Genomic DNA, 15,929 nt, shown 5'->3' on the forward strand with positions numbered 1-15,929 from the left:
CAAATCTGGTGAACATCACCAAAATTCCATTCAAATGAAAACAAAAAAAAAGAAAAGAAGTAATTAAATATTAAATAATTTCGGTTGATAACTTAGCGCGATCAAATGCAGAATGTGTGAACATCTCCAATGCGGTGCCGACGAGCCAAAAACCTCAGCATTATCACCCCAAAAGTTGCGGTTATTTCTATGTAACATGAACGCCGCATGTCACGAAGGTGGAGCGTCCTCCGCTGCTTAGCAACTATCCGGTCATGTTGTATAGAACTGCTCTGAAGGGAAGGGCGCAGTATCGACTTCTCCGATTGGTTCACCCAAATACACTGACGAATCAGCAACAAGATTGTTAAACTTGGAAATTGATGTTTGGTATTTCGGTTTGAAAAGATGTCGTTGAAGCGGGGCATCGGCAGTGTGGAGGTAACGTTTGTTAAATGACAGCTTTACTTGTTTTATTTACCTGCTTACTGCCAGTGCTGAATTAACGGTCATATAATGTGCTTGTACTGAAAGCTTAGGCCAACAAAACCAAATGTAGCTGACCTGGCTAGCTAGCTATTTAGCTGTCATCAATGTTAAGTTACCATATGAACAGTGCACCTGTAAGAATGACAATACCAGTTAGCTAGTTTAGTTAGTCTCTCTAAAATCTGTGGGCAGGCTGACTTAAATAATGTTAACCTTTGTTACCAAACCATTGCTCCCGTTTATGCAGCTAACGAGAATCCACATTGTCCTCTTCTTTCTAGTACATGAAAAAAAGAATACCGAAAAACGCAAAGTATCAGCATGTGAAAACACGATTGGACACAGGTACCTTGTCTATGTACACATGCGCTATCCTTATTTACAAAAACATATTAGGCAGTGCTATCTCAAACTATTTAGCTATAAATGCTTTTTTTGGCCCTTAATTGTGTTGCTGTTCTGTTTCATTTGATAGGATGCAGCCTTACAAAGTATATGGAAAGACTGGAGGAGATTAAAAAAAGTGAGTAACTTGTCTGAGGAGGAACCAGAAGTGGCAAGGAATAAAAATATGTTGAAAAGCATGTCCATATGATAATAATGGTGAAAGGTTCAGAACACTTTTACAGTTTCTTTTATTGAAATTTACATAGTTTCGCATCCCAAAATACTCTGAACATAAAGCTGCTGCAGAAGTTCCCACAAAGTGTTGCACTTGATTTGCTTTCACCTTCTGCCCACTTCATCCCAAACCAGTTCCATAGGGTTTGGAGACTGTTCTGGTCTTCCATCATGTGAAAGGCATAATCTGGTTCTTTTCTTCTAATGTTTTGGGTCATTATCTTGCTGTAAGAAGAGCCCCTGCCCAGCCAGTCAGTCTTCCTTTATTACTTGCCTTTTTCTTTCTATTATGATTCAATATACTGTTCATTGTCAGAATAATGCTTCAGAGAGTATAGTAACACGTTCTGTTCCAACACTGCCTTTGTACAGACAGAGGTTTTTTAAGTAGTTGACACGTTAGGGCACCTGTACGAATTGTTTGCAGCAACCCACAAGACTTAAATTATTTCCTTTGCTGCAGAAAAGCTGTAAGTTGTTCACCCATTACTTGGTTCCTAAAAATGAGGGTGTTCTAAAACTTTTGACCTGTAGTCAACATATCTTGGTTTGTCTTTGGTTCACAGTTTTGACCTCGTAAGCACAGAATAGTGCTTCTTGCCACTTGGCTATTAGACTATTGGAACCATGACATTAGTTTAGTGCACTGGCATCTTATAAACAGTCACCACTCTGTGCAAAGGTTAACAGATGGATCGGGTAGCCAAGTTTGGCAGGACTCACACATGATCCAATCCCAGCAAAATAATCCCTCCCAAGGGTCTTTCTGAGAGTGAAGAGGATGAGAACTATATGCTGTACTCTTAAAGTGAGATTTGCCAACTTGTCACCTAATTTTCCCAAGGATCTTTGGGTTTCTCCATGCTGTCTGCTGCGCGTGTACTTAAACCAACCAAAGAAGTTCTAACCTACTGATATTTCCCAGTTAAATAAGTTCTTTGTGGACGGTGGTCATTGGTGTTGACCTGTCCTTTGATTTCTCAGGGATAAGTGACACTGACTCCTTCTCTTTTCAATGGAGGATTGTACTGCTGTCCACAATTATTCCTTTGTGGGACTGGATGCAGACTGTGGGGCTGTGCTGGTCAGGTGCCAGCAAGGGTCTTTGAGAAAGTGTGAGATAGTGAGGTCACACTGTGGATAATACCATTATCAATAGCGCTGATAAAACTGACTCTGAGCAGCTTGATTTAGGTGAAGTAGTTGCAGCTTTAGCTGAAAGGTAGCATGGGAACAGACAGGGTGGAGCTGAGGTTTACTGAAGCATTAGAGGGGGATGAGGAGAAGGACGATCTGCAAGACCCAGGTGAGTTGTGTGTAATACGGTTGCATGCGATGGCTGAGGTAATAATTACAGTTATTTTACTAGATCATTGAGACCTTCAGACTCAAGGTGCAAATTTATCAGCTTCAGCTTCAGCACGCATTCTAAATGAAATATTTCAAGACTTTCATCATGTCTGTGAGGCTCCTTCTTCCAATAACTTTTCTCTGATTTGTTTTTTGTTCAGTTTTTTTTTTCCTTTTTCTCAGATTACAGGTATCGTAAAGATGAAATCTTCAAGCGGTTAAAGGTGACAACATTTGCACAATTGGTAAGCATCAATGTTTATTTCCTTGCAATACTGTGACATCATGCCAGATTTAGGTTGTAGTTAATGGGGAGTCTGGCCTTTTGTGGTCTACATTTTGGAGGTGACTGAATGAATGACTGAATGAATGAATGTAGAGAGGAAACCCGATCCGTTTACAGTCCTCAATAATTGATAGACTACTTGTGTGAATAGGCCTGGACACAGCTCTGTCAAACCATTTGGCTTGGTTTGTTACCTTCATTCACAGACTGCAGGATACTATTCTGTTTGCACTTCTACTTCCAATTTCTTAGCAGTTTTTGTTCCTAGTACAAGTATTGTTGATTTCCAGACTTCTTTTTTCTCACCAGATACTTCAGGTAGCCTCTGTGTCAGACCTGAATGAAAGCGAGAATGACGGTGAATCACATGGTCTAGAAGGTAACACAGCACGCACAATTCACTTCACATAATGAAACATTACTCACCTCCAGCTTCATACCACATGGATCGTTAACATTTTAATACAGATTAAATTTGGGTCACTAACATTAACTTGTGGTGGAGAAACTGTAATGCATGTTAAATGGACTTAAGTCTCTAACAGTAGGTGACAGTCTCTTAATTTCCCACTCATTTGCAGATGGTCTGTCAGTGGTGTCTGATGCAGACCTTGAGAGTCTGTCTGAACACACCAACGGCTCCCCACAGGCGTTGCCTCTTTCCAATCGCCAGGATGCAGGCGACACCAGGGAAATCTGCTACTCTGCCAGGTCAACGCTGCTAAGGTACTGTACAACTCAGAAACCCTGGAAACCCTCACTGAATAACCCGCATGTACCGTGTACCACGTGTACCATGTACACGGTACATGTGTTAAAGGGGTCTGTTCACCCATATTACATGACCTCTACTAATATCTAGCGGAGCAGATGGGCAGGTTTTGGTTTTATGTTCCCATGTTTTGAGATAGCTATCTCAGAAATATGCAGCCAATACCTAACATAGCTAAAAACTTGAGTGAACTGATCCTTCCTCTGACTTTTTGGTGGTTTCACCATCATTCTATACATATTAGCTATAAAGCCATTAACACCTGTGCAGCCTGTTACCTATACTCCCATACACAAAGGCTCACACAATCATCCTCTGTCACACACAGCATCCAACAAGCACGATCCCTAATCACAAGAACAGAGGTAATCCTACACCCACTATACCTGTGTCTGCACCCAACATACTGTGCATCCCCTTATTTGTCCCTCAAGACATCTGCCCGTCCTACACCCCTGCCCTCTTGTAAACCGCAAAATAACCTCCCTCAATCTGTTATTAGCGTCTCCTCCTCTCACCTGCATCCTCTCCCCCCACCAGCTTGAACAGGAACCCCAGGAGTGTAACTCTATCTGTGACCTCTCAGGGGGCCGCAGACTTGGCAGAGCTTTTAGGTCACCTTCACCCTGTGGGGAGGGCAGATAGAGAGAGAAAGTAGGGCAGCACCGGTAAACCTACCCACACAGGGGGAAAGTGGTGTGCTTCCACAGTGTTTTTCCTTCAAGGAGCTGTCCACAGCAAAATTTAAACAAATGAGGAATGGAAAGAAATCAGGCTAAATAACATAAGCCCATAACCTTTGACCCCTCACAGCGTTATCAGCGGCGTGGGAGAGCTGAACCTGGACAGAAACACTCCAAAGATGCAGAATGAGGTGTGTAGCCCCGAGCTGGCTGACGGGCCCTACCCCGACTGCCCCTACTTACTGCTGGATGTGCGAGACCGCGACCAATACGACCGCTGTCACATTATCAGCGGTGGGTGTCATGAAAATGAAGCTTCAAAGAAGTCATTAAGTTGTTCTTGCTAAATAGAATATTTTTATCATCCTTGTTATCATTTGTCTTTCTTACAGCGCACAGTTTCCCCATTGCCACACTGTCTCGGACAATGAACCCCTATACCAGAGAAGTGCTGGAATATGTATCCTTCAACACTGATTACCATTCACCTCTGCTTTAGACATGTTTTCATGTATAAAATCAGTCATGGATTTTTCAAATGTAGTTACTGTCTCGTCTGAGCTTAACTCACACTGTGTAGAAAAATGCAGCAGGGAAGATCATCATTGTGTATGATGAGGATGAGAGAATCGCCAGCCAGGCAGCCACCACCATGTGTGAACGAGGATTTGAAAATCTGTTTATGCTGTCTGGAGGTAAGATCTTATTTCTGTCTAAAAGTAATCTAAGCCATAGTGAAGGTTAATCACCGCTGCATGGTTGTAGTCATGAGTGGGGCTTGAGGTAGCATTTGTGCATTTGAATGAGTATGGAGTACTCCAGGAAAGGATTATTATTATTAAGGGATTGTTAATGACCACAATGCTGCTTAACACAGGGGGAAAAAAAAGTCTGGTGAAACGGAGGGCAATTTTATTTCCATATAATTTAAAATCAGTCAACTGATGCAACATGCATTTTACCTTTAAAAAAGATTACAAGCTATCATCCCACTCTGCTGTCCTCTCCCAGGTCTAAAAGTGATCGCTCAGAAATTTCCAGAGGGGATGACGACGGGTTCCATCCCGACCTCGTGCCTGTCCTCTCCCACGTCGTCGAAGGGGAAGAAGAGCTCTGTGCAGCAGCAGCTGCAAGCAGCAGAGAAGAGGTGGCGGTTCACATCCGACGAGCTGGCCAAGATCCAGGAGCAGCTGGAGGAGATCCTCATCCCATGTAACTCCAACAGTAAGACCACTCTGTCTTTTCCTAATGATTTATGTGATTTATGTATTGTTGGAGACTTTATTCCACATGTGATGGTTTGTATGTTTGGCTGTAGACACATTTCACATTGTTTCTTTTTCACCTGCTCCACAAAATTCTAATATCAGGCAGATTGAAATCATGAATCAGAACCAAAGAGCATAAACCTAACTTACTGCCACCTCGAGGAAGTTACAGTGACAAATGTGATTTTTTTCCCTGTCTCATCATTTCATTTCACATTTGTCACTGTTGTTTGCGTGTGTTTTTACTGCAGGCCGTATGTCCAGCCGCATGTCAACCATCAGCTCTCAGTCTAAAGCGTCCAGCGCTCGGAGTCAACAGGGTTCCTCCACCGCTGGGAGGGACAGCGCTAGGGTTCAAAGCAGTAGACCCTGGAAATAACCCCATCCACCCTCAGCCACACAGATGTACACAAACAAACATACCTCCAACACAAAGTCCATTTATTTCAGGTTACACCCCCACCCCCCCATTCCATTGCTGTAAAGAAACACACCTTTGGTCCCGTCTGCACAATAAGTTTCCACAATACTGCTGTACAGTCAGAGGTGAACAGGAAACACCTCAATCACTTTATTACAGCAGCTTGTACACACAGAGAGATGTTGTGTTTCCAATGTGTCTCTGGTGCCCTGCACCGTGTTTCACTCCAGAATTTCTTCTGACACAGATGCTGAATGTGAACTCTTCTCAAGTTTTGTGTTTTTAAGTTTTGGAAGTTACAGTGCGCACAGCTCGGAAAAGTAATCAACACTACACGACAACAGTGAGTGTCCATTAAATCCATGAAATTTACAAATGAAATATGTGTAGATATTTCATTTCGGTGTCATCATTAAACAGTGTAACACCCCCCACTCGTCTTCCTCTGACAGCAGTTTTGGTTTTTTTTTTTTAAAGATATTTAATAATTTGTGTATATTTGAATGTTTGCACAGTGCCTCATCTGTGAACGTGAAAACCTTATTGCACTCAAATTAACATTTCATGTAACCCTGTGCTTCATTTTTCACCAGGACATGAATCTATTTAAATAATCACTCATTTCTGTGGGTAAATTGCTGAAATTTGCTTTTTTTTTTTTTCCTTTCATTTTAACTTTATTATTATTAAAGGGTGTGTTTAGCTCCGTCGGCACGACAGCCACCAAATAAACGGCCTTCTTTAAGGACTGAGGGTGGAATTGCTGCAGACAGAATAATTGAATGTTGACATGACATGAAGGATATGCTGGGAATTGCTGTTTCATGTGAGGTGTAATGTTTGTATAAATAATGTCACAGAGCCTGATCCATTTTGTAAAAACAAAAAAGTTGTGCTGTATTTTTCTAATATGCTTCATGCTGTCATGATGTCTTATTCTAATTCCTTAACTGACACACCAACAGTCTTTATGTGCAACTGATGTTACTGTGACTTTTTTTTTTTTTTTTGCCTGTGTGTGTGTGTGAGAGAGGATCGATGTACACTGTGATCACACTGATTCATTGTTCACTCGCAGTGTCACTGAAGGAAGGAAATGGGCATTATGTCATGGCTGTAACAACGTTTCCAGCAGCACTTCAGTTCCTACAGAGGTATTTGACAAACAGTATTTCTAATTTGTGGCCTTTTGTTTTGTCGGCATGTCAGTGGCTTGTTCCGTTGTGCTTGGAGCCCTTGGTACACTCACATAGTCTCGTATGAAGTGCATTTAATGAAAATACGGACTTCTCTACTTTAGTGATTAATATTGTGTTTTCATCATCAGTCTTAACTGACTTTAACCAGCTGATCTCATGACTTTGTTGGTGAATTAATGTGTACGAATAAAGTGTATGATTGCTGTATAGGAGTCATGAAATGATGAATATTAAAATGAATGAATATCACCTGGATAATGAAAACCTGTTCTTCTAATTCAGCGGTTTACTGTGGGATCACTGTAACCACTCCCTGCGATTAAAAAAAGAGTTTCTATAAAATCACTTTTAGACAGATAGCTCACACTTGTATCCGCAATGACTAATCCTAAAGTGAGGTCAAGTTTGTAATATAATTTATTTTCTTCCACCCAGTGTGGGATAAATTTACTTTAAGATTAAAATGAATTTGAAAAGTGGTGGGATCAGGGTGAAACAAGAAGAAATAAACTGAGGTCAAAAAAGACAAATTTTCACTCTGTGCCACGCCTACTTTTATTCAATGTAGTGATTTAATTTTGGTTTAAGATATTTCTAATAAAAGAAACACAGGCAAATACTGGTTAATGATGTAATGAGATTTGGAGGGTGTGGGAGTGATCTTAGAAAAATGTGTGTGCGTGCGTGTGTGTGTGTGTGTGTGTGTGTTCACGTCATAAAGACAGAAACTGCTGTTTTCCAGTGTGTTCATTTATTTATCTGTTTGTGGTTTTCATACTATCCAACGAGTCATGGTGTATGATGAGGATGACGATGGTGATAATATTAGTCTTGAAGGTGACATTTTTAAAAGTGACATTTGCCAGCAAGGGCTTCTCCACTTACACACACACATGTCTTTAGTATGGGTTTTTGAAGGTGTGATCCATGATGGCCATCAGAGCCAGCCAAGTCTCCTTGGCGGTGGGGATGATCTGGTTGGCTGGCAGGAGGAAGCCGTACCGACCGGTATCCCTCAGCTCAAAGGTGTAAGAGTACTTGATGCCCTGGTTGTAGGTCCAGTCAATGGTGCCGCCACTGGCTTGGTCTGCAATTGAAACAGACATTGTTCAGAGGATCATTCTTCAGGTGTAAGATACAGGTTTTCAGGTGGCAGCCACAAGGAGACCCTCTGCTCTTTCAGAGTATCTCAGAGAGTCTTTTATAGTTAAAGCCAGAGTGAAAACAGACAATGTGGCAGACACCAATGCACACTTTGCTTTGCTAAATTACCCAGTTTAGTCTGAGTACTGTCAAATCAAGAATCCAGCCTTTTGTTTAGACTGAGTAGGTGAAACAAAGTGGCTAAAAAAAACAAAGCAGCTTCCTGTGTCACAGTTTCTTAAATACAGAGAAACATTCACTCTGCTAAAGTGTATTCTGTCATTTCTATAGTCACATTTTAAAAGAAAAAAAAAATTATTAATCTGCTGTTTCCCAGTTAAACAATGGTTAATATCACCACAACTGCAATTAGAGCTGAAAATAAAAATAATGAGAATAGAAAACTATAATTCCATTCTATATTGTAAGCAGTGCTGCTGAAACTCACAGATAGTGCTGATGATGCTGCCGTATCTGTACGAAGTACCATACAGGGAAGCCAGGTCAGTGATAGCCTTCTTGGCCAGAGCGTGCTGTGGAAAGAGATGACCATATCATATGAATATTTGTTCATAGTTTCTCATGTTGCTTTTGCATTTTCTTCAATCAGCTTCCCCAGTTTGATCTTGAAAAGTGGTTTTTACCAGCTCAGGCTGGTCCTTGACTGGAGTCCTGGTGTAGCCATAAGGATACAGGAGCATCTGGGAGTAGGAATGGATGGAGATGAAGGCCTTGAAGTTGCCATGGGACTTCACAAAGTCCACAATGGACTTGACCTCAGACTCAGAGTGAGCCCTGGGCCCATGGTAGGTCTCTGAGCAGGGCCTGTTGCTGGCACCAGGTCCTACACGATGACAACAGAGTCAGAGACACTGCAAAGAAACGTCATCATGAACAGCTGCTGACTTAACATTACTGTGATGACTAGGCAAAACAAAAGCATCAGAACAGGCCCGGGGCACTAAAACATGCTAAAACTCACAATGCAAGGGTCTCCACACAGTGCAAAGGGTCAACACGTCCTGTTCTGACCCTCTGACCATAGCTGGACTCAAGAATCATTGTGTTTAAGGCCATTTTGGGCAGGATTTAAAACTCTGGTATTATGGTGCCACTTAGTGGTAGCATTGAAAATGATATGTGCAGATATCAATGTGTGCTGCACAGAAACAATATATTTCAGTGACAAGGAGAAGACATTACCTCCAAAACCAGCATCCCAGTTCCTGTTAGGATCGACTCCAACACAGCTGGAGCCGGGGTTGGGCTTCCTGGTCTTACGCCACATTCTATTCTAGAAACATCAGAATGAGTCATCCATTTTTTTTCTTGTCTGTGTGAGACTAGTCACTTATATTATTGTTGACTTCCATGTAACTGATGTTAATCTTCTATTTTTACATATTTAATCTGTCTGAACATACATCATCAAAAAGTTTGAATGTGGCCGGAAATTATAGTAAAATCAGAGACTTACGCTGTTATGGGTGTAGAAGAAGCCATCAGGGTTGGTCACAATCTCCAGGTAGATGTCCATCTCATTGAGGATGGCGGTCAAAGCAGGGTCAGTTCCATAATCAGTCACAATCTGATGGCAGGAACATAAAGGACATAATGTTCAGTGCAGCAGATTAACGTTAGGAAGCTGGAGAGACAGAGAAGAACAGTCTGATAATGATCAAAGCACCTTTTTGGCAAACCAGGTGCCGCTGGCCTGAGTGACCCACTCTCTGGAGTGGATTCCAGTGTCGATCCAGATGGCGGGACGGTTGGTTCCACCAGTGCTGAACTAAGACAAAGCAAAGGAAAGGAACAGTAAAACAAAACATCAAGGAAAGAAAAAATAAGTAAACATGTTTCTGAAAGAGTTTTTACTGGACCTGTTTTATTTACCTTGAGCACATTCAGGGGACGGCCCTCGTAGCTCTGACCAATCACCATCTTGCTGACCAGGGTGGGATTCTCAGCCACCAGCATGTCCTGGAAGCTGTAGATCTAAACCAGAGACAATACATCTTGCTTTCAGTGAATGAGCATTAGTTCAATGTGTCATAATTCTGTATTGAGTGAGTTGTTTTTGAAGTGATATTATTTTGGGCTGTAACATAATACATTTTAAATTTCATGTGTACTATATGTCAGTTTTGGTGAAAACATGCTTTAATTTTCAGACTCTAGTGCAGCATAGCGCTTTAATAAATCATGCTTTTGCTGTTCAGTAGTCAGAATGAGTGCATGTACTAACCTCGGAGAGGGTGTGGTACGTGGAGAAGTCAAAGTTGTCGGTGTTCCTGGCCTCAGCGACACGAGCAGCAGAGTCCATCTCCTCCTGCTCCTCATCCAGCATCATCTGAAGACCAGCGATGCCATTAATGTTTGAGTTTGACATCAGAAAAACCAAAGTCAGACTGAACTGCGTCTGATTGCAGTGAATTTAGGGAATCACTACTGTTCCCATTCAAGCTGTTTGCAGGTCTCGTACCTGCAGGTCTTCAATCATGATGGAGTACTCGATGTCCTGAGTCTCCAGGTAAATTTTGATGGACTGCAGGCTGTGGAAGGGAACTCTCACGTCCACAGGAGCGGCCACTGTAGTCACACCCATCCAGAAGTCCAGCTGAAAGGAAACACAGACATCATACCGCAAATTAAGTCCAATTACATTTGAATTTTATTCACTTGGTTCTTGGAGCAAAGAGGTTTGTATAAAGAAGAGATAAAGATGCTAAAGAAAAGGGTGTTGATTATCTGAAGCTTCGCTCTTTTCATTTTACTTCCCATTTAATTGAATTTTTTTTTAAATTTTTGATGGCAGATGAAAGCTGACCTCGAACTCGATCCTGTCTTCCAGGTCCTTGATGAGAGACAGCTGGACATCATCCCTTGGAATAATGCGCAGCACTTGATGCCTGGAAGCAGACAAGCAGAACGTTGTACAACATTTTACTCAACTCAGGCTGGTCCTCAGACCAAGGGAGAGGTTGGTACACACATACACTGAAGTAAGATTTCTCTCTGGTTCTGTTTATGCAGAGGTTGTACACTGAGAGCACTGAGTGATGATGGTAGAGCAAGGCATTTCCCAGGGTTGATTCCCCAGAGTGGCTTTAATCTACTGTTTAAATGGAACTAAATACCTTTACTCTTTGGTGGCCCCAGAGGGCAACAACGGATGACTTAAAAATGTCTGAAGGACTTTAAAGCCCAGTAATAAAATAATTCTATGTGAAAATTTATTCTCCAGATAAATCCAGATAAATTTCATCAACATGAACCAAATTTCCTAATATCTGATAGGGTGTAGATTATTAGAATTGTGCAGCAGGTTTAACCACAAGGAGTGAACTCTCTCAACTGGCGGCACGCGGATCTGTCTTTTTGGGTCAAATTTACAAGCCAAAATCCCTTACACAAGATGTTAAATGGTTTTAACACCCCTCATTTTTTGCACACTTTAAATAAACATAAGCAGCAATAAAAGAGGAGCTTGGGATGTGAGTGAGAGGGAAAGATTTTAGTATGTGTGTGTATGTGATGTGATTTTATTATTATTATTATTATTATTATTATTATTATTATTATTATTACTTTTTAAATTCTTGTGGGGATCCAAAGTGTCTAAAGATACAAAAATTGTTGGACTGAGTTTTGGGACTTTGGGTAAAAACAATGCACAAGACATCTGGAGTCTTGGGTGAGAATATTTCACAGAATAGCTTCAGCAAATAGTTGCAGGAGGCTGATGCAGAATTTGTCATCCTGAAGCCACTGAAGAGTCACTTACCCCTCAAACGTTTCCTTGCCGAGAACGGCCACAAACAGCGCGGCGAATGCGAGCAGCCCCCTCATCCTGACCAGCAGTGTGAAAGTGGCAGGGCCAAAAACAGGCTTTTATGGCTTAATGTGCCAGGTCATGTGTCCAAACCACGACCTTGCTTAAGGTGATGTGAGTGTTTCAACAGCTTGCGTCTTTCCCACACAGGTCTGGAGACATCAAACCAAAGGTTGCAGCATGCACTCACATGTTTTTGACATTCTTTGTTCACTTTATGAAGAAAAGGCAAAGTTGCTCAAGGCCTGATGTAATTTGTCTCAGTCCATTTGGAGAACCCAGTCGCCTCTCCAGTTCTATGACATACACAGAACATATAGTTTATATATGTACCTTTAAAAGGACTTGTTACTGCACTATTAAGTGTCTGTGTAGAATTTTCATTAAATCATATTTGCATCATTGATTAACCTCTTAGTTTATAAAATGCTGGAAGTGAAAAAAAAAAGTCTTCAAAGATGTTTTAATTTTACAGTAAAATAAAATGGAGTAAAACAGCTAAACTTCACTTCTGAGAGGCTAGAACCAGAGAACACTTGATAAACAAAAACTGATTATTAAAATTCTTATAGTTGTTTCCTGCTCAGCAGCTCCATTCATCTATTAATTAACTAATCATGCTAGCACCCATAAAAACCACATGATTATGGAAGAAATTTATGGGACCAAAAGGTTGACAAGTTGTAGGCAGCTACAACTTGTCATTGTAGTATTTGCTTTTAAAAATACATGTCCTTCCCAGTGAATGTGACTCTTATGTGCAACACCAGTATTTAAACATATTTACCTCAATTTTAGCCTACATGGTGTGGTTTCATTGTTCATTTGTTGTTTGCTGTGGGTCAGCAAAATCTCACCAGGAAAACAAAAGAATTAATGAGTTGGTCTGAAGTACTGATCTATGTTCTGTTTACAGCTCAACGAGAAGACATGGCCGTCCACTGTGTGTTTTAACTTCCTTTTTGCTCCTGTTGGGGCAACACTGCAATAAGTCAGCGGACAGCTCCAACGAGCTAAATTTAAACCAGCTGCTGAGATGTGATGAGATGTACTGTGAACGCTACATGTTAGCAGAGAAACATGTCCTGCCTCGAGACAACTTGAGATGTCAGGGTGCAAAAATTCACATCTGGTGCTTTAGCAGGGTTTCATTTCAAAATGAGATATCCAAAACTGTGATGCCGGCGCTAACAAACCGAAAACATCCATCGAAGCAGAAATCACTGTTAACATTAATAGGCAGGTTTTACTTTCTGCCTCTAAAGCAGTCCCATTTCAGTGGGTACAGTCATGAAGAATGTTTGAATGTCGAACAATGGACATCAGATAACATTTTAAAATGAAATACTTTCCTCATACAGACGCATTCTTATGTGTATGTATTGACCGCATATTTGAGCATGTAATCATTTAAAGTCAGTTCACATTATAGTAAAGTAAAGATCCTTAACATTACTCACTAACACGGCCCCTCTCCAATGTACATGTTCCAGAATCTGCGAGTCTGTCTTATGCAACACAGCTGATAAGGACATTGCAGAGGAAAAGTAAAGAGACAGAAGCCGAGGCAGAGTCAGGAGTGGAAAACACCTGCTGGAGGGTTTCTGATTCACAGAGACTTACAGTGAAGCAGAGAGTGTATTCGGTCCACGTCCATCCTGCTGAAGCGTCCTAGATGCTTGGTTCAGGCATCTCTAAAGACATCAACTAAAAGCCTACATGTTTGTCACTGTGAAACAGCATTTTGAGAATGTGCTACTTCCTTATTATGATGTGTTCTTATCTGATGAAACAATGAATCATATTAGTTGCATGGGAGACTCAGATCAGTTCTAAATATACCCTGTGATACACACTGAGGCAATGAGATACTGATTCTCAGGAGCAAAATTAAATATGATTTTGACAGAAATACAAGAAAACATACATTTGATTGTCTGTTTAGTAGTTATAAGATGTAAATGGAGGCAGAAGGTACATTTTGGTTGCCAATAGATCAGCAACTATGCTAACTGCCACTGATCTTGGCTGATGTCTTTGCTGCTGCTGAACTGTTACTATTCATTTGGATGAACAATGGTATGAAATATAGTTGATGGCTTGAAAGTGACCGCAGCTTAAAGCTGCAATTCATGTTTTACACATTAAAAGTTACTGCAGAAATGATGGAGAACACATTTGGGAGAGTCTGTGTTTGTGTTGTTGTTGCTACACAGTGAAAACATGGGAAAAACTCTAATATATTATCCAATAAAGTGACAATACAAAACATACAAAACAAATACTTAATGCCAAGGTACCATACAATGACCAGCTGGTAAATTAGAGCACAAACACCGGCTTGAACCTGAACAGATCAGACATGAAGCCCCACTGATGCTTTGAGCATCCAACATTTAACTTTAAGCCCTTTGAATAAATGACCACTGCTGTGTTTCTTCTGGTGTGGACACCTTCTGGCGTGTTGAGTAAAATGTCTGGGGAAGGTGAATTTTCAGTTTTGGCTGAGGGTGCCACCTACAGTCTAAACTCTGACACTGCCAACTGACGTGTGAGCAGAAAAAATAATTCCTTGTTTCACCCTCCACCCCACAGGTAGATGAAATAATGAAATGATGGATTTTAGCTTTAAAGGAAAGGTTCACCATTTTTTTCCCCATTTTTTTTCTGAATTAAAACTGTAGTTATTCTTGTTGTAATCATTCCTCCTGTTCACAATGACCATTAAAAAAAACTTTCTAATTATTTTTCAATTTGTCATAAGTGATGGGCGACGTTGTCTAACTCACACTGCGGACGCCTGCATGGAAAGTGCATTAGGAAAGGCCCCTTTGAACAGGAGGAGTGATTACACTAATAAAGAGCAGGCTCAGCATTCACATGATGGTCCCACTGCTGAGCTGAAACAGATTTTCAGTGCACTCATACTGTTGCAGCCACACTTTAAGGTTTAAGCTGATAAGGTGAGTTTATTTTGGGGCATCACTGTTGTTAATTATAGCACTATCTAATTTAAAAAGCCTTTTGATTCATTCAGGTTCTGTTTGCAGGTGACTGTGAAGCCCATCTTTCTGAGTCAGACACTGCCTGAAGATGAAAGGCTGCCGATCACAGAACTTCACAGCTTCATTACACATGATGAGATCGCTTTAAGTTTTGGATACTCCGCAGACGAAATGACGACATCTCTGGAAATGTAGAGAAACAGCTGTCTGGGAGTTTATTGACACTAAAACACTGAAGGCCACTTTGTGTTACAGATGTTCATACCAGACAGAACAGATCAGACATTACAGCGGTGAAGCAGCGTTGCAGAGAAACCCCAGTCATTCATCACACCCCGTTCTTTGACAGATAACACCATCTGACCTGTCAGGGTGTGACAGTGTCGTTTCCTTTGAAAAGGCCAGCAGTGGGTCACACAGGAAGCTGCTAACAACCACTGTTTCCTGTCACTGAGGCAACACAACTGTTTGACAGGCAATCCACAAACCATGAAACAGAAGATCACGCAGCAAACCACCACATTTATTGACGCATTTGTAAAAGTTTTAGCAACACGTCTTTAAACAATAATCAGAATATGATGATTAAGACAGTAAAAAGTGAGTTCTTTGGAAAATAAAAGCAAACGCAGAATCAGCACCACAGCAGGTTGAATCTGTCAAAATACTATCATATCCTTTGTTACGAGTAGTACACGCCCCTGCTGTTCTCTGATTGGTCGTCCTGCACTAAACACTCTGCGGTCTCTATTCCTATTGGCTGAGTTGCAGTTCTATCAAAGCCCCTTGCAACATCAATGAAAAGGAAACTGGTTCCGCAGAGTGGAAAGCCGCGTCAAGTTGCAGAGGGGACGTAAATATTAATAGGAAGTACGGAAACC

The 15,929-nt window shown here is 41.2% G+C and overlaps 2 protein-coding genes across 2 annotated transcripts; one reads left to right on the forward strand and one right to left on the reverse strand.

Annotated features, from left to right (window-relative positions):
- The first annotated feature begins 347 nt into the window (after window positions 1-347).
- cep41 (centrosomal protein 41) lies at window positions 348-7,258 on the forward strand. Its single transcript, XM_041038269.1, has 11 exons — window positions 348-420; window positions 750-813; window positions 944-991; window positions 2,623-2,684; window positions 3,035-3,104; window positions 3,307-3,451; window positions 4,311-4,474; window positions 4,573-4,640; window positions 4,761-4,875; window positions 5,192-5,404; window positions 5,700-7,258. The coding sequence occupies exons 1-11, from the start codon at window positions 388-390 to the stop codon at window positions 5,825-5,827; spliced, it is 1,110 nt and encodes a 369-aa protein (XP_040894203.1). The 5' UTR covers window positions 348-387; the 3' UTR covers window positions 5,828-7,258.
- Window positions 7,259-7,802: 544 nt separating this feature from the next.
- cpa5 (carboxypeptidase A5) lies at window positions 7,803-12,306 on the reverse strand. Its single transcript, XM_041038268.1, has 11 exons — window positions 11,996-12,306; window positions 11,039-11,120; window positions 10,694-10,828; window positions 10,457-10,561; window positions 10,105-10,206; window positions 9,899-10,000; window positions 9,689-9,799; window positions 9,415-9,505; window positions 8,856-9,055; window positions 8,660-8,744; window positions 7,803-8,155 (listed from the first exon to the last, which is right to left on the reverse strand). The coding sequence occupies exons 1-11, from the start codon at window positions 12,058-12,060 to the stop codon at window positions 7,968-7,970; spliced, it is 1,266 nt and encodes a 421-aa protein (XP_040894202.1). The 5' UTR covers window positions 12,061-12,306; the 3' UTR covers window positions 7,803-7,967.
- Between the last annotated feature and the right edge of the window lie 3,623 nt (window positions 12,307-15,929).

The sequence above is a fragment of the Toxotes jaculatrix genome, chromosome 5 (genome assembly GCF_017976425.1).
Source record: "Toxotes jaculatrix isolate fToxJac2 chromosome 5, fToxJac2.pri, whole genome shotgun sequence".
In the NCBI taxonomy this organism is placed as follows: domain Eukaryota; kingdom Metazoa; phylum Chordata; class Actinopteri; family Toxotidae; genus Toxotes; species Toxotes jaculatrix.